The sequence below is a fragment of the Boleophthalmus pectinirostris genome, unplaced genomic scaffold (assembly GCF_026225935.1).
Source record: "Boleophthalmus pectinirostris isolate CB_2022bp ecotype Guang Dong unplaced genomic scaffold, ASM2622593v1 HiC_scaffold_14, whole genome shotgun sequence".
Lineage (NCBI taxonomy): Eukaryota > Metazoa > Chordata > Actinopteri > Gobiiformes > Gobiidae > Boleophthalmus > Boleophthalmus pectinirostris.
Window position 1 is genome coordinate 28,240,280 of NW_026571047.1, and position 22,463 is coordinate 28,262,742.

Below are 22,463 nucleotides of genomic sequence, written 5' to 3' on the forward strand. Positions count from 1 at the left end.
AGTTTTTCATAATTACACACTCGTTTCACAATTTTATTATTACCTACCATTTTAAACCAGGGTTGTCTCAGTTTTTATTTGAAAATCTGGGACATTTCTTGGACAAAACTAGGACAAATCTCTGGTTTTGAAACAATCTGCTGGGACAGGGGACACAAGGCTTAAAACTGGGACTGTCCCGGGTAAATAGAGATGTCTTCACCCTTCATATGAGATTTCCTTGAGTTTTCCTTTGCCATTTCCTTTACAAAGAAAATGTGACTATACTGGCTCACATTTTAGTCATGAATGGGCCGAGTCCAGAACAATTTTTCGTAATTACGCACTCGTTTCACAATTTTATTATTACCTACCATCTTAAATCAGGGGTGTCCCAAATTTTTATTTGAAAATCTGATCACCCTAGACAAAAACTGGGACAAATCTCTGGTTTTGTATAAATCTGCTGGGACAGGGGAGACAAGGCTCAAATCTGGGACTGTCACTGAGATGTCTTCACCCTTCATATGAGATTTCCTTGAGTTTTTCTTTCCATTTCCTTTACAAAGAAAATGTGACTATACTGACTCACATTTTAGTCATGAATGGGACAAGTGCAGAACAGTTTTCCTTAAAAACGCACTTGTTTCACAATTTTATTATTGCTTACCACCTTAAACCAGGGGTGTCCCAGTTTTTATTTGAAAATTTGGGACATTTCTTGGACAAAACTGGGACAAATCTCCGGTTTTGGATAAATCTGCTGGGACAGGGGGCACAGGGCTCAAAACTGGGACTGTCCTGGGTAAATAGATACATCTGGTCTCCCTTCATCTGAAATTTCCTTGAGTTTTCCTTTGCCATTTACTTTACAAAGAAAATGTGACTATTACGTGCTCGATTCCCAATTTTTTTGTTGAAAATCTGGTCACTCTAGTCAAAAATAGAGACACCTGGGACATTTCTTGGACAAAACTGGGACAAATCTCTGGTTTTGTATAAATCTGCTGGGACAGGGGAGACAAGGCTCAAATCTGGGACTGTCCCGGCTAAATAGACACGTCTGGTCTACTTCCAGTGTTGGAGAGTAACGGATTACATGTAACTGGGATTACGTAATCAGAGTACAATTTATGAGTAACTGTATTCAGTTACAGTTACTGTTTCAGTGAGTGGTAATTGGATTACAGTTACTTTGTTGAAATAAATGGATTACACAGCTGTATTTTCCTGTTTTCACATTTTGGGCTAAACCAGAACTAAACCAGGACTAAACCAGGACTAAACCAGGACTAAAACCAGGAATAAACCCAGGCCTAAACCCAGGCCTAAACCAGGACTAAACCAGGACTACCAGGACCAGGACTCTAAACCAGGATTGAACCAGGTCTAAAAGCAGGACTAAACCTGGTCTAGACAATATGACACCTAACAGTAGGTGGACATAATTTAAGGCAGCAGTGATTTCATATAGAAATCACTTCTCTATCAATAATATTTTTAAAATGCTTAAGTAAAGACAGGACTTTTTATTTTATTTTCACAGACAAAACAAATATCTCATGTTAAGATTTCCTGGTCTTTACTTCTCTATAGTAAACAGTTGTCTGTTCATGGAGACTTGGGCTCAACAGACAATTTGAAGAGAACAAACAAGAATTTTCAGGATGTGGTTGTTACATTCATGTTGTTTTCAAAAGCATAACAATATCAAGTAATCCAAAGTATTCAGATTACGTTACTCACTTTAAGTAATTTAATGGATTACGTTACAAACTACATTTTGGGGTATGTAATCTGTAATCTGTAGGGGAATACATTTTAAAAGTAACCTTCCCAACACTGTCTACTTCAGGGGTGTCCAAACTTTTTTCATCAAGGGCCACATATGTAAACACAGACGAAGCAGAGGGCTGATCGAGGGCCGTAGACTGGTGCTCAGTACAGGTAATAATTGAAATGTGTGCATGTTTAACACATTAAAATGAGCCATCAGACTTTATTCATGCTAAGATCCTTAAAACCACACACAAAATATTAAATATTGGTTTTATCTAGGTAGATTTTCAAAAACCTTGCAGTAAAAAAATATTTTTTAATGAATGCAAAGTAATTTAGGCAAATTCACCTGGAAGCATGAGCCAAGAAAAATGTGTCTGAGGGCCGCATTTGGCCCCCGGGCCATAGTTTGGACATGCCTGGTCTACTTCATATGAGATTTCCTTGAGATTTTCTTTGCTTGTGGACGCTTCCATGAGCCGGAGCTGCTGTGAGGTCGCCGGGCAGCAGACGGAGCTGAAGGCCGGAAGACAGCGCGTGTTTTCCGGATGTGGACGTGGCACAGGCTGCGGCAGTTCCGCTGGAGGTCCGCTTCAGCTCAGCCCCCGAAAGCTCCGTGACACCGACAAGGGATTAGTGCAACTCCCCCCCGGGGACGACATTGATTGGCCTCGTAGCGTCTGATTTAGCTCCGGGTTTCTTCTCCGCGCCGATCAGGGGGACAGCCTCACTCTTCACCGCGCCTGGGAGGTACGTAGCGCCGCGGAGAGTGTGTGACATCCGCGCCGGACGCTCCGCTTTTACTACGTTAGCTCCCAATGCTAACGTTAGCTCCGATGTAGCTTAGCATGTTAGCACAGCTGATTCAACACCGCTGCTGTCAAACTGTCACATCCGCTTATTTATCTCGCGCATCAAACCCCCTCAAATCTCTCTCGTGACATGTTAGTGATCACGTCTTTACACTCACGCTGGTTGTTTTGCTGTGGTTAAATCGCTAAGTTAATTACATAAGTTACGGCTGTCATGTCACTATGCTAACTTTAGCAACTAGCGCTAACAACTGTACTGCGGCACTTCACTTTTCTAAGAGCTACAGTTGTTTTTAACCCAAGTTTGGCGTCCCACTGCTTATCCAAACATCTATAATCTTGTACTTGTCCATATTAACACATTTAATACGCTTTTTCATGATTAACTTCACAGTGAAAGTCAGGGCTGTGCGAAATTATTGATATATCGCTATATCGTATCGTTTAATGTGATGATACGGTATCGATATCGTGAGCAGCTGTATCGATATGTCACCAAGAGTATTTTTAGGTGTGTTTTACTAAATTATTTTGTTACAGAGCTACAGTTTTGTTACTTGTGGAGTGAAAGGAAGCTCATTTATTCAGCACATTTGATATTTTTACTGTTCCGATGATTCAAATGTTTGCATTTCTCATGAACTTTGCACAAGAAGTGGTTTAAAAAAGACTTTTAGTGTCACAGCCATGATTTAGCCTTTAATTTTTTTATTGAACCACATCAAATTGATTTGAAATATATCATATCGAATTGAAAGTGCACTGTATCGAGATATGTATCGTATCAGTGGCCTGTGTATCGAGGTATGTATCGTATCGGCAACTTCTTAATGATACCCAGCCCTAGTGAAAGTTAGGGCTGTGCAAAAATATTGATATATCGCTATATCGTATCATTTAATGTGTGTTACGGTATCGATATCGTGGGCTGCTGTATCGATATATTGCCAAGAGTAAAGCTTTGGGATGCAGGAGTGCTACTTGGATATACGAAAATGTGCTGAATTGTCCTTTTGGTGCTCTTCAGTGTAGGGACCAGTCTCAAATACAAAGTAGTAAAAAAACTGAGAACTCAAGAAGTACAAAATAATTAAAAGCCTTTAATACCACATGGCAGATAAAGTTAAAATCACGACAACGCGTTTCAGCCTTTCGGCCTTCATCAGGGCAACTGAGTAAGAGCATTTTGGGGTATATTTTCACTAATTATTTTGTTACAGCACTACAGTTTTGTTGCTTGTTCAGAGGAAGGAATCTTTTTTATATGCGACACATTTGACATTTTCACTGTTTTGACGAATAAAATGGGCATTTTTCAAATGAATTTTTTCGCAATAAGAACACTCAGTGCCGCGATTTAGCTTTTGTTTTTTATTGAACCGTATCAAATCGATTTGAAATATATCGTATCGAACCGAAAGTGCACTGTATTGAGATATGTATCGTATCGTGGCCTATGTATCGAGGTATGTATCGTATCGGCCACTTCTTAATGATACCCAGCCCTAGTGAAAGTCAGTCACGGTTTCTATTGTCCAAGTGCCAAAATGAACAGATGGACTTGAAACAAACATATCAAATACTTCATTCACACGTTTATATTTAGTTTATTAACCAAACACTTTGCTTATCTTAACTAGGGGTGGTCAGTATTCACAATATTATGAGTATCCCAGTAACAATATACAGAGCAAATTATGTCAGTCCAGCAGAAATGTATCAGTGCATGTCTTTAAATGTATAAATTATAGCTTAAGTATCAGACAAATGTGAAATAACTGTAAAATTTCACACAAAAGGAAAGGCATGTCACCCTTATTTGGTAGTTTACAGGTTTCATTTTCATTTTGAATGCACTATTTTTGCAGCAATTTATCATAAACTATTAACTCGATTTACAAACAACATTCACAGTCTAATATTAAGAATAGGCCTGTAATAATAAGAATTTCTGGGTGCTCAAATCAGTATTTACCATGGGTTCTTTCCATAGTGACGCCAATACCCATATTAGTGGTCAAACATTACACAAAATTGACTCCTGTGAGCTTTTAGACATGTTACAATGTTGTTATTAGGGCTGGGGGTCATTAAGAAGTTGCCGATATGATAGATGGGCCACGATACTAAGGATGTAGCAATAACCAAAATATCGTGATATCGTATCGTCAAAGTTCTCACAATAATATCGCGGAGCATCACAATATATCAAATTACAAGTCTCTTTGCTTAAATTAAGAGTTATGGTGCACTATTTTATTTTTGCAGCATGTTTATCATAAACTATTACACTATATTATACTCATTATACTCGATTTGCAAACAACATTCACAGTCTAATATTAAAAATACACCTGTGATTATAAATAATAATTTCTGGGGGTTCAAATCAGTATTTACGGTGGGTACTTTCTCTTTGTACTTGTGAGAATCTATTTGTTACTACAGTTAGATTTGATCCGCACAGGTTGAATAAATAACATTACACAATATGATAAAATTATGAATAATATGAATCATTTTAAAGACAAATGTACTAGGAAAGTGATTCATTTGCGAGGTTCTGCTATTTCTGTGTTGTTTAATGATACTGTACAAGCACAATATTATTTAGGGAGGATAATTTCAATATTATCGTCTATTTTCATCAGTAATATATCTAACATAAATTGTGTTTTCGTGCCAGGCCTGATTAAAACTCCACAATAAACGTCCTTAGTGTTGTTTAAGTGTATTTCTCTTGAGCTGTGGAGCACATATGGGTCAGCGTAGGCCCCTCTCTCCTGGGTTAGTGGTTAGTGTACGAGGCTCGGCGATTGTGTTTCTCTGCTTTATGAATTATTCAAAGGCTCCACTCGTTTAGCGGAGTTTGTCTGATAGCTGATACTCAACACTCTGTCATATTAGGGCTAGGGCCAGTGTCCAAAACCCATAAATATACAAAGGTTCGGTGCCGTAGCTGTCAACAGTGAAGAAGGGAAGGTAGTCGAACTGGTACTCATTCCAGGAAAGGGTATAAACATGTACTACTTGAGCGCAAGTAAAAGTATTTGTAGTATAACTGAAAAAAAAAAAACAGAATACTGGCAAACAACTTGGACAAACAAAACACTTTCGTCGAAAATGTGACATCTGCCAGCCCATCTGTATTTGTCTTTAAATGTCCTGATCAAGGTTCAAGCGTAGTTCAAAACACTGTACTGTAAAATTATTTCTAGTTAAATATTTTCCAAATAACTTCCCTTGTGGATCATTAAAGTTTGTCTAAGTCCAAGTAGAGTTACGTTTTCTGCAAATTAATCAAAATATAATGGGAAGAGGAAATGGGAAAAGTACAATAAATGTATACCTATAATGAAATACAAGCGTAATTAAATATTATGCAAGTAGAAGTACAAGGTAGTGGAACAAAGAGTAATAACTATAACAGGACTGATCACAAATAATCATATCTGAAGGAGCTGTGCAAAAAAAAAAAGTTAAAATGTTTTCATATCGTCAACTTAAAGCTTTTGTCACTTGTGGACTTACTCACAGTGGGAAGAGGAACTGCAACTTTTACTCACATAAGAGGAGTAGGAGTGAAATTATGGTGTCTGGAAACTACAATGAGAAGTAAAAAAAATTCTAAAAGTAGCTGACTAAAGTACAAAGTGTAGAAGAACTACTTTTTAACTCTTTTAAGGGCCCATATTACTTACTTTCAGATTTTTTTTTCTGGTGATAATGGTGTTTCCTCATCAAAACCTTCGTGTTTTGTTTCATTCACACAGGTTTAACGAGTTCTTCTCAAGCTGAAAACTCGCTGTCCCACCTCATGATGTCATGTGGTAATACCGGAAGTGCTCCACTGCGCTTTTAAACCTCCATACACCTTCACTTTAATCATTTTGGGAAAGCATTTTGAGCTTTGCAGATGCCGACAGACTAATAATAATAATAATACTAAAGGATTACTCAAACACGTGTGAGTGAAAACAAAAACAACTCAAGGTTTGTTTTTGTGGAGGTAACAACATTATAACATGGCTCAGTGCTCACAAGAGTCATTTTTTGCGTCATATAAGACCTTTAATACCGCCTGATATGATTAAAAAGGCGCGTGGGTGTATTATATTGTGGAATAGATAAAGAGACGGGTGACTGGAACAAATTCAATTGCTACTATAGTCGACATTACCTGCTCCCCAATGTGGTATCAGGCATATAATTTAATCCCAGGGGCCCATAATGTGTGGTCTACTCTTAGCATTGCTCAAATTACTGTCTTGTTTTCACTGGTGGCGGCTCCTTCTGTATTAAAACGCCGACTTCTTCTGGCTCAGGTGAAATGTGAAGGAGTGGTCTAGTCAAACAGCAAGAGCCAATAAAGGCGTAGCCACGGAAACAGGAAATATGACAGTATCTCGTCATTGAATGAGAGGGTGGTTTGGCAGTGTAGAGTTTTTTCTTTTTGTTGACTTGACCTCATTTTTAACAGTGCTGGCGTGTGAAATAAATAATAAGTAATACGTTTTTGGTGAATAGTGAAGCCAATACCCATATTAAAGGTCCAACATTACACAAAATTGATTCCTGAGAGCTTTTAGACATGCTATAATGTTGTTTTTAGGGCTGGGTATCATTAAGAAGCTGCCAATACCTCGATACATGGGCCATGATACTAAGGATCTAACAATAACCAAAATATCGTGATATCGTATCGTCAAAGTTCTCACAATAATATCACAATGGACCATCACAATATATGGAATTACAAGTTTCTTTGCTTAAATTAAGAGTTATGGTGCAGCAATAGCTAAAAAAAAAAGACTACATAGACCAGGGGTGTCAAACTCATTTTGGTCCGGGGGCCGTATCCAACCTACTTTGATCCCAAAAGGGGCTGGATCAGAAAACTCATGGCATATAAACCCCAAAAATAGCAATAAGTTCAAATATTTGTGCAGAGAAACGCAAATCTATTACAGAAATCTTTTTTAATTGATGAACTCTTTCTTTTACAAAATATTATATTATGAACAATCTGAAACTTTAAGAAAAATGCAAAATGTTTTAACATTAAGTTGTATGCAAATAGTCAATTTTTCTTGGAAAATCCTGCACTCTGCATCCACTTATCTCATTTTTGACATTTTACTGATGAGGGTGTCACGGTCAATAGTCAAAACAATCGTCCTTCAAGGAAAGAGGCAAGTCTTCATTTGTGCTGCTCTGGTGGGAGGGGCCACGCACAGAGGCGCTGGAGACGCTGATATGATAAACACCACAGAAAATTACCAATATTTAAATTGAAAATATAATTAAAATATTTGAGTAGAAAATCCGCCGCGGGCCAGATTAAAGGTCTTGGAGGGCCAGATCTGGCCCCCGCACCGTATGTTTGACACCCCTGACATAGACCATGATCCTTTGCTCCATTTCAGTGCAGATTACAAGAAGAAATAACAGTTCTAAGCACTTTTAAGTCTTTATTCTTTGGATTAAGTCTTGTCAAGGCATTTAAGAGGAAAAAGTAACATTAACAGTTTTAGCTGTTTAGCCTCCACAAAATATCACTATAAATATCGTACCGTGAGATGTATATCGTGAAAATATTGTACTGTGAGATTTGGATATTGTTACATCCGTAATCGTGAGCTTTCCCACGATATCGCAATAAATATCGTACAGTGAGGTTCATACGGTGACGATATCGTATCATGAGACTTGGATATTGTGACACCCCTACACGATACGATACATATCTCGATACAGTGCACTTTTGACACGATATATTTCAAATCGATTCGATATGGTTCAATAAAAAAAAAACTAAATCATATAACAATCATAACAATCAATAATCATATATATAAGACACTAAAAGTCTTTGTTAAACCACTTTTTGTGCAAAGTTAATATGAAACACAAACATTTTAATCCTCAAAACAGTGAAAATGTCAAATGTGCCGCTTAAATGAGTTTCCTTCCTTTGTACAAACAACAAAACTATATTGCTGTAACCAAATAACTTGGTAAACTTTGCCAAAAAATACTCTTGGCGATATATATCGATACAACTGCCCACGATTTTGATACTCTATCATCACATTAAACGATACGATATATCGATATTTAAATATTTTTTGCACGCTCCTATTTGTTATGTCATCAGAAACTCATCTGGAGTTGTGTTTTGTTTCATCGATCCTTTATGTCTACATCTCTAAAGCTCAAATGCTTCCAGTTAACAGCTCCTTTTACTTTTTGTTTAGTGGAGTTGGGGAAATTCCAGGACTGAAATCATTCAAATGATTCTAGTGAAGGTGCATGGAGTTTGAAAACACAAGGTGGAACCGATTGTTTTCACTTTGAGAGAAGAACTCGGCCTAAATATGCAGGATTAAACGTGTGAATGAAACAAAACACAAGTCCAGGTATGTTTGTGTGTGATGAGGAAACAATATTATAACATAGATCAGAAAATATGTAATAAAAAAATGTAATATGGGCCGTTTAAAGTAAATAACATTAATATTCCCGAATCATGAATGAGAAAATAATGGCTCCTCATAGTCTAAAAACATTCTCAAGAAATGGTAGTTTGCTTGTAGTATTGTCTTTAATCATGTAGAACTATATTCAATCTGTATTTAGTCCTTTTGTTTGTTAAAATAATATATTGTTTTGATTTGTTAATTGCCATGGATACCGGTGGAGACTGAGTGAGGGCAACTCATCTTGTTTTGAGTCCAGACATAAAGGTGTTAGGTGTAAAAGCCAAGTTAATTTGATCAGTTTCACTACTCACTTACTTTTACACTTGTGAGTTTTCCATAGCGCTGCGGTGTAACTTGAATTTGCTGAGTTGGGTAAAAGATAAAGATAAAATGTAAAACAGCTGCAAGGTTTCTGGCGCTCAAGGTCCCTCTAACGCTAACGAAGTGTCTTTAGGGGCCTGACTGTATAGTGCATACAACTGATGTAAAAAGACGACGAGTATTTCCTGGTCGTAGATGTTTCAGAAAGTCTCATAATGTTTAGAACTTTTATTTACACAAAGTTGTTCTGCAGTTAGTCCTGGTTCAGTTCTGGTTTAGACCTGCTTTAGACCTGCTTTAGACCCGCTTTAGACCCGCTTTAGACCTGCTTTAGACCTGCTTTAGACCCGCTTTAGACCTGCTTTAGACCTGCTTTAGACCTGCTTTAGTCCTGCTTTAGTCCTGCTTTAGTCCTGCTTGCAACAAAACAATCTGAAGAGCCGCTTGGGAGCCGAAGGAGCCAGCTGCTTTTAGTGAGCCGAGCCAAAAAAGGCCGGTTCTCTAAAAAGAACTGGAATACCAATCGCTAGCTGCTAGAATATGACGCAAAAATGCCGTTCGGCCGACCTACTGTCTGTAAATATGACATAAAGAGGCAGAATAACAATAAATGTTGCCTAAATAAACCCAATTTAAAATCCTCCAGAGCCAAACCTAAGTTTTTTAAACAATTCAAGATTTACAGTGAATTTTTACATCACTAAATATATCGGTGATTATATCGGCAGCTCCAACTCCCATTTTATCTGTTTCATATCGGCCACAACAAAATCCATATCGGTCGGGCCCTAATCAGCAGATACTCAAAACTTTAGTATTGAAATTGGTATCGGCACTGAAAAAGCTGGATCAATGCATCTCTAGTAGGGGTGTGCAAAAAAAATTAAATATCAATATATCGTATCTTTAATGTGATAATGCAGTATCGATATCGTGGGCTGTTGTATTGATATATCGTCTGTATTTTTTGGTATATTTTACTTAGTGGTTTTGTTACAGTTTTGTCTCGTTTATGCGACATTTGACATTTTCACAGTTTTGATGATTAAAATATTTGTGTTTTATATTCACTTTGCACAAAAAGTGGTTTAATAAAGACTTTTAGTATCACAGCCGTGATTTAGCTTTTATTTTTTATTGAACCGTATCAAATCGATTTGAAATATATTGTACCAAATTGAACGCTCACTGTATCTTGATATGTATCGTATCGTGGCCTATGTATCGTACTGGCAATCTTCTTAATCAGCCCTAATCTCTACGAAATTGTATTACAGACAAGTGAAGTCTTAGAGATTACTGAGGTACCCGGGAAGGTTCCTCAGTATGGCTTTGTAAATAAATATTAACCAATGTTGTTTTCTGCGAATTGTTGGCGAAGTCCAGCCAACTAAACCATAAAGAGTGCAGTGCTGAGAGACTTAAACCCTCAGTGAAGCGATATACACGTATAATTAATATATCAACTTATTGTTCAATATGACAGATGATACAGTATATTTTGGTGCTCATTATTGATCTTATGCACATTTTCTTTGGAATAGTGGGGAGATTTTTGTTATTTTAGGTATAATATGATAAGGTTTGAGCTCTAGAGGGTTGAATAAATAACTTTTATGGCAGATTTTTGGTTCGTTCTATTATTTATTTGTTGAAACTGTCTAAAAAAATGTTTACTTGAACTATCTTGCTTCATTATTTTTGTGTCAGTGATATAAATTTGTTTCAGTATTATTGTTCTATTTCTCTGCAGCAACATCATAACAGGTATTTTATTTTGATCTAATACCATCTTGTGTTTTTGTTGTGCAGATTTAGGGATGAACTGAGGATGAATGTAAACCAGCACACTCCGATGGCGTCTCCGTACGGCCAGCCCCAGCCCGGGTACCCTCAGCCCGGGTACGGCCCTCTCGATGGGGGGTACCACGCGCCCTACGCTCCCTACAACGGCCCAGCCTCCGCCTACCAACCTGGAGCTCCACCACAAGGTAAAAAACAAACAAAAAGTTCAGTATTTTAGAAAGTCAAACCCATATATTATATTGACTTGTGACACAAAGACTGAAGTTTTGTTTCTTGAAAATTGTGCGAATATGGCTTAGAGATGATGAAACCCCCAAACTGTTCATAAAACGCATAAAATTTTCATGCTCTTTCATAAAAACGAGCAGTAGTTTTATTGCTGGACTAAGTTTTGCTGGATTTTAGATCAGACACGAGAGCATTTAAAGGCAGAGCGATGTTGAGAGCACTCTGGTGTAAACTTGGAGTGACTCTGGGGGTGCGTTCAGGTGCAGTACGGCGTCGCAGACACAGACAAATTACTCCTCTGATAAATACTGATCCAACGCCACATATTAGAACATTTATCTGTCTGTAAATACGATTAAATGGACACAATATAGAGCATTGTTTCCCAAAAACTGGATCGCAACCCTCAGGTGGGTCGCAGGAGATTTTTTTCACGATCTGCATGTAGGTCTGCTATATACAGTTATGACACGTGAGATTTTCTGTGCTCACAAAAATGAAGACAAAGCACAGAAACAGACTGAATGCTGCGCCTGATCTGCTGCTGCTGCGTCTTCTCCTGCACCCAGACTGAAACACGCTACAAAAACACAGACGGGTCCACCTACCTCATTAGAAATGTTGAAATATTAAGACATGTTTTGTATCATTTCTAATCTTTTTGTAATTATTTATTGACTATTTTGTTCCAATATTGCTGGTTCAATTGAATGTTGAAAAGAAAAAGAAATGGGCCAGATGTCTACTTACGGATCCCTTTTAATGCTAGTTCAATTACTGTTTTTATTGTTTAAAATTAAAACTTAAAACTAAAAAAATATGAATTGTTCAGAGAGACACGATCACTCAGTCAACAATAAAATATCCTCATTAACGTTCAGTAATTGTCAAATCCAAATGTCGCTGGGGACTGGTACCGGGCCAGGAAAGTGCAAACCCCTACTCCTCATGGACCGTCCAACCGTCCCCCCTCCCATACATCACGCAGACTGTCCCCCATCCAGTACGCCACGCGGGCTGCGCCACTAAACCAGGTCTAAAAACAGGTCTAAACCAGGTCTAAAACCAGGACTAAACCAGGACAAAACCAGGACATAACCAGGACTAAAAACAGATCTAAAAACTGGTGTAAGAAGTGGTCTAAAACAGGTCTAAAACCATGAATAATATAGGACTAAAATAGGTCTAAACCAGGTCTAAAAACAGGTCTAAAACTAGGACTAAAACAGGTCTAAACAAGGACTAAAGCAAGACTAAAACAGGTCTAAAAACAAGGTCTAAAACATGTCTAAAACCAGAACTAAAACAGGACTAAAACAGGATTTAGCCAAGACTTAACCATTCCGCCGGACCGCCCACCGCACCTCCTCCCATACGCAGTCCCACCTCTCAATGGGGACCACTGTTTTAAAATATGGGTCCACAGGAAAAAAAGTTTTGGAAACACTGATATAGAGTCTAAGCTTTATAATGAGGTATAGATTTAGGTCAATAGCCTAAATGTCTCCAAGTGCCCATATCAGTCAATAATATCGGACTGACCCTAATAATAATAATAAGAATAAGAATAAGAATAAGAATAATAGAGAGAATGGCTCATACCCTCCTTTAGTAAACCCTTTCAGTCATGTAATAATGGTTGTATTATTTGTGAGGGATTGTCTCCACAAACTCGCCATATTAATCTCAAGGTTTAAACTCCTTTCAGTCGACAATAATGTTGAATAATGGAACCACTTCTGAAGCTGCTGTGACCACTATTTCCCTGTAGTTCATTTTTGCTTACAGAAAACAGACTGACAACACTGAACGTGCCCCAGTTTTTGTTTCGTTTGGATAGTCCCAGTAATTACAGAGATATGAACCATAAACCAGGTCAACAAACTGAAATCTGACAAAGTGTACAACAGAAACTGACCTGTCGTCCAGCTCATTGTTTAACTATAGCCAATTTAGACTTATCCACAGACTGTATAAAGAAGTGGAACAAAGGAGTGTGACGTCATCATTAGTGTTCAGCTCCAGTCAAATGAAGCTCAACGAGGCTGGCGGTTATAGGAGTGAAGTTGCAGCCAGTTCCAGGACAAAATAACGAAATAAAAACACCAGGATCATGTAGAGCGGGTTAATACGAATATTTTACAACCAAATTGAGGCTCACAACAGCAGTTACAGAGAGAGGGGTCACAATTTTTCTATGTAAAGTGAATTGGAAACAGTCGATGGAGCCAGAAGTGGGCCCATGCTCATTTCCTGTTTGGAACGTGGTGGCTGGCGGGTTAGCTATGTCCGTTTTTATAAAGGCAAGTTTCAGCTGACGTCATTGTAAAGCCCGCGTTGCATGCTGGGAAATATTTTGGTCAGAGGCAAGAAACACGGTAGCGGTCAAACACAATGCGTAACCTCGCGTATTTATCCCCGATAATGGTAAATTCCTGCTGCATTATCGGATGCACAAATAGAAGCACGGAAGAAGGAAAATGTCTTTTTCGTATTCTGAGTGAAAAGAACCGCTAACGGTGAATTAAACGACTTTCAAACATCCGCAGAGCAAACGTAGAAGATCCTAACAAACCGTGGACTCCAACAAGTTCAACAACACATCGAGACTCTTGGAGGTTTTCATCTTTTCTGCTGTGAATGGCCCAGGAGTTTCCACCAAGTCATTGTGGATATCAAAGAAGTGAATATTTGGCCAGGTAGTTGGCGATTCCGACCAGAAATTTGGTTTGATCCAGGCTCTGTAGGGGTTGAAAAGGGTGATTTGTCGTCCATCGATGCTTATGACCAATTTCTGGTCAAATGGTCTTGGGTCCTCTGCCGTTAGAGTGGATAAATAACCGGGATCAATACCCTTTACGTGCTTTCTCGCTCCGTCCGTCATGTTGAATTAGTGTTTCTTGCCGCCGACCAAAATAATTCCCAGCATGCAACGCGCGCTTTTGTCAACAATGAAACTCGCCTATACAGTCTGTGGCAGGGATCTCCATCGTGTAGCTCTCCGCCCCCTTCCAAGTTGCTCGCCCAAGAATTTCATGTATTGCGATGAATATGTAAAATTTGATTAATGAAATGTCTATTACCATTGTACATTTATAACTTTGACGCAAAAATTTGTACACGAATAAGTGGATAAGGGTTTATGTTTTATAGGCATTTAACTGTAATTCCTCTCAAGCTCACCCTGGCTCTTATACTGTAGATACTAAATTTCTTGTGGCCGCTAAAACTAGTAGCTCTCAGGCATTTTCGTTTGGTAAAAGTAGCTCACCGGAGGAAAAATGTTGGAGACCCCTGGATCACATGAAGCTATACTAACACACAAACTGCTGCGGATAAAAATGAAAACACGATCAGTTTTATTAGTATAGTGACGCGCTGTAGGTTTGCAGAACTTCCGGTTAATGCTTTTCTTTGGCAAAATATCTGTGGAAATGTCTCGCGTATTTTCCACCAGCTTCATAAATCTTCAACCAACAAAGTGGACAAAGAACATATTCTGTCCATGAAGAATTTATCCACAACTATCAAGGTAAGAAAGACGAAAAGTTAAAGACGAACGACAACGACGCATTAGTGAACTACTGAGCAAAACTAACGTTATGGTCATGAATAAAACATAAGTAACTTGTTCACTAAGACTGATTCTAGAATTAAAATTAAAAATCTATTTCATTATGTTGATATTAGCATAGAGAGGGAGATTTGTGCAGTTCAAATAGTTAAAGTAGTTCACTAATGCGTCGTCGTTGTTTGCTTTTAAGTTATCATTTTTCTTACCTTGAAATTTGTGGATAAATTCTTCATGGACGAATGTTTATCCTTCGTCGACCTTGTTGGTTGAAGATTTGGTGATGGGGCAGATTTATGAAGCTGGTGGAGAATACTCGAGACATTTCCACAGACATTTTGCCGTAGAAAAGCATTAACCGCATGTTCCGTAAACAGTGTTGGGGAGTAACAGATTACATGTACCAGAGTTGCGTAATCAGAGTACAAATTATGAGTAACTGTATTCAGTTACAGTTACTGTTTCAGTGAGTGGTAATTGGATTACAGTTACTTTGGTAAAATAAATGGATTACATGGCGGTATTTTCCTGTTTTTACATTTTGGGCTTTTTTTTTTTTTTTTCTGTAATTCAACTCATTGCCGGACACTAAACCAGGTGTAAAACAAGGTCTAAACCAGGTCTAAACCAGGATTTAACAGGACTAATCCAGGACTAAAACCAGGTCTAAAACAGGATTTAACAGGACTCTAAACCATGTCTAAACCAGGTCTAAACCAGGACTAAAACCAGGCCTAAAACCAGGTCTAAACCAGGTCTAAAACAGGATTTAACAGGACTAAAACCAGGTCTAAACCAGGTCTAAACCAGGTCTAAACCAGGTCTAAACCAGGACTAAAACCAGGCCTAAACCAGGCCTAAACCAGGTCTAAACCAGGTCTAAAAACTGGATTTAACAGGACTAAACCAGGACTAAACCAGGACTAAACCAGGACTAAACCAGGACTAAACCAGGACTAAACCAGGACTAAACCAAGACTAAACCAAGACTAAACCAAGACTAAACCAAGACTAAACCAGACTAAAAGACTAAAACCAGGACTAAAACAGGTCTAAACCAGGACTAAAACAGGATTTAACAAGACTAAACCATGCAGCACGGACCGTGTCTCCTCCTCTTCTATCAATAATATTTTTTAATATGGTTAAGGAAAGTCTGGGCTTTTTATTGTCTTTAAGCAGACAAAAATATCCTCATCTTTGCTTCTCTACAGCAAATCAAGTAATCCAAAGTATTCAGATTACGTTACTCACTTTAAGTACCTTAATGGATTCCGTTACAAACTACATTTTGGGATATGTAATCTGTAGGGGAATACATTTTAAAAGTAACCTTCCCAAAACTGTCCGTAAACCTACAGCGGGACACTTGCGGTCGTCGTGAAAAAGCTCTATCGCCCTCGCTTCAGCATCCCTCCTTCCTTCACCTTGAACTGTCCTATACCAGCCTCTTGTGTCTGTAAACTGCCTCCGCATACTAAATAATGTAACACTCACTTCTTAAAGGCGCACTGCGTAACATTTGTAGCCGAGGGTCCTCCACCTGCTTGTCTCCAGGGAGATGTTATTGCTCTTTTTCTTGAATGTTCCACGGAATAGATTAAACCCTCTGCATCACGAGGGAGACGAGCAGGTTAGAGCACTCCGGCAGAAAGGTTGCGCAGTGCTCCTTTTAATAATAAACTCAGCTCCTCTTTCACGTCTTTGTATTTTTCCTCTCTTTTTTTTTCTTCTATTGCAGGTTACTCTCCTTTCTCCAGTTTTCCCTCTAAAGCTGTGGCTGCCAATCCAGTCTCTGACCTCTCCTCTCCTCTTGACTTGGGTAACTGTCTCCTCTCTTTCGCTCTCTCACTCACTCTCTCATTAAATCATTTCATCATTTCTGTGTTTTCTGTTCTACTTAACTACGCTGACTCCTACTTTCACTAACACTGAATGTTATCGGATACTGGTTGAGTTTGTTACACAGATTTTAGCGTTAAAGGGCCCATGTTACGCTATTTTCTAATCTACGCTGTGATGTTTCTTCATCACAAACAGACCTTGAGTTGTGTTTTTTTTTTTTTCCATTCACACATGTTTAACACGCAAATCCTGCATATTTAGGCTGAGGTCAAACAGAAAACACTCCGCCTTGTTCCAGCTTGTGATCTCATTAGTCATACAGGAAGTGCTCCACTGTGTTTTTAAACTCCATACACCTTCACTAGAATCATTTGGATGATTTTAGCCCGGGAATTGCCAATCTCTACTGAACTAAAGGTAAAAGATAGCCACTAATAGAGGTCTGGCGCCACCTAGTGCCTCTGCTCAATTTCATTTCTTTCCAGCGACTAGGTCAGGAATCAGAATACACTAGACGGTTTTGCAAGAACCCCGGAAGTTGTAGACTGCACACCGGCCAATCAACGAAGAGCTGTGAAGCCATGACGTCAAACTCAAGCGCTGGGTCCCTTTTCTGGTACAGCACAACAGTAAACAAAGCGTCGAGATGGATGTAGACGAAGACAGACATTCTGTGTTGGCAACGATTCCCAAGATCGAGGATTTAAAGCCGGAACAAAGCGAAAATTTGGCGAATTTTATCAAGGGGAAAGACGTTATTGCCCTTCTTCCTACGGGATTTGGCACTTTACATACATCATGACCAAATAGCAGCGAGGGAACGAATCCTAATGCTGCGAGGTCCGACAGTTTCCACAAAGTGAAACCGGTTGATCAATCAGGCTAGCCCGCGCCTGCAAACAATTGTAATTTTCATTCCCGCTCCTGCCTGCAAATCCCGCAAGATGGGGACGTTCACTTTCTTAAGTTCTATCAAATGCAGGGCTCTAGAAACTAACTTAAACTGTGTGAATGAAACAAAACACAACTCTGGGAATGTTTTTGATGAGGAAACAACATTTTACGTTCTGAGAATCCATTTACTATAGGACCTTTTAATCGATCATACCAGGTGTCGTTGTAGAACAGTACGTCTTAGTATAATGTCTCCTAGAACAGATTTCCCCGGTGTTGAAAAGGGGCAAGTCGAGCCATGTTTTAGGTCACATTATCCACGCCTTTACACAGATTCTCCAGAGATAGAAAAAAGTCGAGCAACCTGTATCTTAAGCTCATGAATGGAGAAAGTGTGTTACAACATTTGAACTCTCTGAACCAAAAAACACACAGAAAAGACAGTTTGCATTGATTAAATTATAAACCTTTTTTGGACATCACTTTTGAGTTTCAAGAGGTGTTATTGCTTTGTCTGGAATGTTTCACAGTATGGCATTAAACATTTTCTGTCTACATGGAGACCAAATCAGGCCGGATCACAGGTCAGATCAGTGGAGAGGCGACCCCGCTCAATCAGAATGCCTGTTTTTCCAGATATTTTTGAGCTATAAAACCACCTGTAACTGAATAGAGCCGTTTAATGTCATACTGTGGAACATTCTAGGGACAGCAATGACATCTCCATAGAAACCCCCAACCAAAAAGTTACATACTGCACCTTTAAGGTTCATTCACAGCTAACAGTTATTAGTATATTACAATAATAGTTGACAAGTGAAACTATTATTTCTAGTGTATTTTGAGATTTTAAATACATTTTTAACCAATTAAAGGTTGAAAATAGATTTTTTTTAAAAAAAAAATGTATGAATTAAATGTTTATTGTTTATTTTTTGACATTTTGATTTAATAATTCAGCTTTCGTTGTTATAAAATATATTTTCTTATGTGTTTAAAGTCCACAAACCATTACCAAAAATATAATTGTTTTAATAGTGTTTAAATATAATGTTTTAATAGTTTACTCGTCGCAAATTTTATGATTAATCTTGCCCAACACAACGCACTAAACCGGGACTGAACCGTGACCGAACTGGGACTAAACCTGGACTAAACCGGGGACTAAATCGGGACTGAACCATTACTGAACTGGGACTAAACCGGGGATTAAACCAGGACGAAACCTGGAACTCAACCATGACTGAAACCTGGGACTGAAACCTGGGACTAAACCTGGGACTAAACCTGGGACTAAACCTGGGACTAAACCTGGGACTAAACCTGGGACTAAACCGGTGACTGAATCACGACTGAATCGGGACTAAACCTGGGACTAAACCAGGACTGAATCACGACTGAACTGGGACTAAACCTGGGACTAAACCGGGGACTGAACCGGGGACTGAACCGGGGACTGAACCGGGGACTGAACCGGGGACTGAACCGGGGACTGAACCGGGGACTGAACCGGGGACTGAAACCAAGACTAAATTGAGACAAGTTGTATTACCTGGACCTGGACTAAACAAAGTCTTCATCAAGACTAGAAACCGTGACCAAAGTAGGACCTAAAAAAGGACCTAAACCAGGACTTGCTGCGGCTGCACAATATATCGAGAATGTAATTGAATCGAAAATCAGTTTTATAGAAGAAAAATTGATTCATACTTGTAGTTTTGACTTTTAAAAACATATTCTTGGACTGTGGGATTCGTTTACCATATTTCAGTCATATTTTACTGTTCTCTCAAGTGTTATTGTTATTTTTTATTTTCAAATTGACCTTATTACTTCTCGCTTTGTTCGTAAATTATAGGTTTGTTCTTTTCTTTTCCTCAGGCCCCTCCAGAGGTCCTCCCACCTCCGCCCCCCCTCCAGTCTCTGCTCCTCAGGCCTATAACCAGTACAGCCAATCACAGGGCAGCATCCAGAACGGACCCCCGCCCATGACCCAAGCCCCGCCGAGGTGAGAGAACCACACCCGATAAACACGATCAAACTAACGTAATATCACACGCCCACTTCTGTTAAAAAAAAAAAAATCACAGCTGTGGCATTTTTAAAGTTATATAGTCAAATTTCTCTGGTAAAATCAGGTAATTTTTTTTATTTCAAAGTCTTTAAAGTTAATTTGATGCATATAATCTGATGTACACTTTATAAATTTTGTACTTTTATTCTTTTCCCTGAATTGTTTCACAGTATTGCATTAAATATTATAGATTTTGCACATATTCAAGAATCAGTGTGTACGACTCTCCACAGATCTGACCTATAACTTGGCCTGCTTGTCTCCACGATGTTTGGATTAATTCTTTAAACAACATTCAAGGCAAAACGATAACACTTTCACGGGAACAAGCAGATGGAGGACCACTTAAGTCAAATTTTGGTCCTATTTTAGTGTAAATATTGTGACTATATTTGACAAATACAAGCATTATTTCTGCTTATTTGAACTTGTACTGGTAAATGGAGACAAAAATTGCGACTGTGTGTTGGTCTACAGACAAAAATTGTGCAAAAGAAGAAAGAGATCCAGACTGCAGTTTTTTGAAGCTCACGAATTTTTATTTCAATGACACCACAATGATAAAAACAAACCCCCAAATGTCACATTGTGGTGTCATTGAAGCTTCCCAAATTTTTATTTCAGTGAACTGCAGTGTGGATCTTTATTTTTTTTTGCTTATTTGAAGCTTGCATCTACAATTTTTTGTTTATTAAAATGATAATTAACTTTCTGTAACTTTCACGTCAACTGCATACTTCCACGGAAACAAAGTTAAAACCATAAAACCTCAAGTCTTCATTAGGGATACATAATTTTTATACTGTGGAATATTATACCCAAAGGCCGTCATTTCCATGGAAACAAGCAGGAGTAGACCGTCCTCCAGGCTAAATAAGAGTCAGATTTATGGAGATGCATGCTCACAGACATTAAGGATGCAGGTTTTTCAGTGCATAAAAAATATTCATAATAAAAAATCACACTTATCATTTATTTATTGTCTCTTTTTTGGCATAAAATTACATGCTGTGCCTTTAAAATGTTGCAAAATATTGAAAGCAATGCTCAAAAGGTCATCAAATATCACATTTTAGTTTTTATATAATGACCACTGCCTTAAAATTGTCTTCTTATCATACTTATTATTTTTTCTCTGTTGTTTTAGGCCTCCAGTGTCTCAGCCTTACCACCAGGGGGCTGTGAACCTGACAGGTCCCCCTCAGCCTTCATACCCGCCACACTACGGCCCTCCTCCCACAATGCAGCAGGTCACCGGGCAGATGGGAGGGATGCAGATCAATGCGGGACCCCCCACCCCTGCCGGCCCGGGATATGGTGGGTTTTTAACTCAGTTTTTCATTTCAGTTCAGTTAGTTTGCTCGTTATTTAAAAATAAAACATGGATTGCATTTAGATTTGACTTCATAAACAGATGACCAACTGAAATTAAAATTATTATCGTGTTTTTCGGACTATAAGGCGCACTCATTTATAAGGCACATTAAGCAAAACACTGATCCCTTAGCCCAGACGTCCACGATCCATTGGCAGATTGTGGTGTAATTCGCCCGGCGTTGCCTCTGTCTTGGTGAATGTGTATTGTGAATGTGAATGTGGGTGGATAATTTAAGTTTGGGTTTTCTTTTCCCTACGAGGACGACTCATTGAGTACATAATGTATTTAATGCAGCTTTGTGCACGTTTTGCAGAAATGAAACTTAAAGCCACATGGCTAATTTGCATAAACTATAAGTGCTGAAAAAAACAGCTCATTCCTTGTGCGCTGATGCGGTTCAGCTTCTGTCGGACTAAAGGACACGACTCCGCGAGGCTCCTGACTACAGTAGCTGTAATGCTCCGACAATCCATCAGGTGGTGTGGCTTCGTAGTTTACAAAAGTCGTACTAAAACATTTTGACAGATTTTTGAGTGCCGTGTACCACATAAAATCGGTTCGAGGTCAGTAAGCACAACCAGAATTAGGCGCACTGGATTATAAGGCGCACTGTCGATTTTGAGAAAATTTAAGGATTTTAAGTGCACCTTTTTAAAGTCTGAAAAATACAGTACACAAAATTGACTCTTCTGAGGTTGAAGCCATGTTATAATGTTGTAAACTCCTGAAATACATGCATAGAGTTGTGTTTTGTTTCATTCACACATATTAGATTAATAATAAAGGGTTCTTTATCTCCATTTTCAATGCTCAACATTCTCTGCTCCACATTTTGACATTATGCAGTCGTATTTTTGGTAAATGGTCACATTTTTCTATAGCGCTTTTCCACCTTCAAGGTGCTCAAAGCGCTTTACAACAAGGAACCACTCACCCATTCACACCAGTGTACACAGACACTGTGGGCAAGGTGGGTTAAGTGTCTTGCCCAAGGACACAACGACAGCATTCATCTGTGGGAGCTGGAATCACACCAGCCAACCTGTGGGTCAGTGGATCTGACCGCTCAACCTGTGATGTTTATGTTGAGAGCTGGAATCGAACCGCCAACCTTCAGATTAGTAGGCGAATGCTCTACCAACTGAGCTACTGCCCTTATTTTTCAAGTTAACAGCTCTTTTTACCTTTAGTTCAGTAAAGAGTGAAAATTCCAGGGCTCATATGATTCTAGTGAAGGTGTATGGAGTTTTAGAAACACAGTGGAGCTCTTCCTGTACCACAACATGACATCACA

At 38.7% G+C, this 22,463-nt stretch overlaps 1 protein-coding gene across 1 annotated transcript in view; it reads left to right on the plus strand.

Annotated features, from left to right (window-relative positions):
- The first annotated feature begins 2,316 nt into the window (after positions 1 to 2,316).
- The window catches only part of sec24c (SEC24 homolog C, COPII coat complex component), a 52,188-nt gene continuing 32,041 nt past the window's right edge, over positions 2,317 to 22,463 (plus strand). The window contains exons 1-4 of the mRNA XM_055149972.1: positions 2,317 to 2,508; positions 11,186 to 11,364; positions 19,599 to 19,725; positions 20,939 to 21,108. Coding sequence (XP_055005947.1) covers positions 11,205 to 11,364; positions 19,599 to 19,725; positions 20,939 to 21,108 — 457 coding nt within the window. The 5' untranslated portion in view covers positions 2,317 to 2,508; positions 11,186 to 11,204. The remainder of the gene's footprint in view (positions 2,509 to 11,185; positions 11,365 to 19,598; positions 19,726 to 20,938; positions 21,109 to 22,463) is intronic.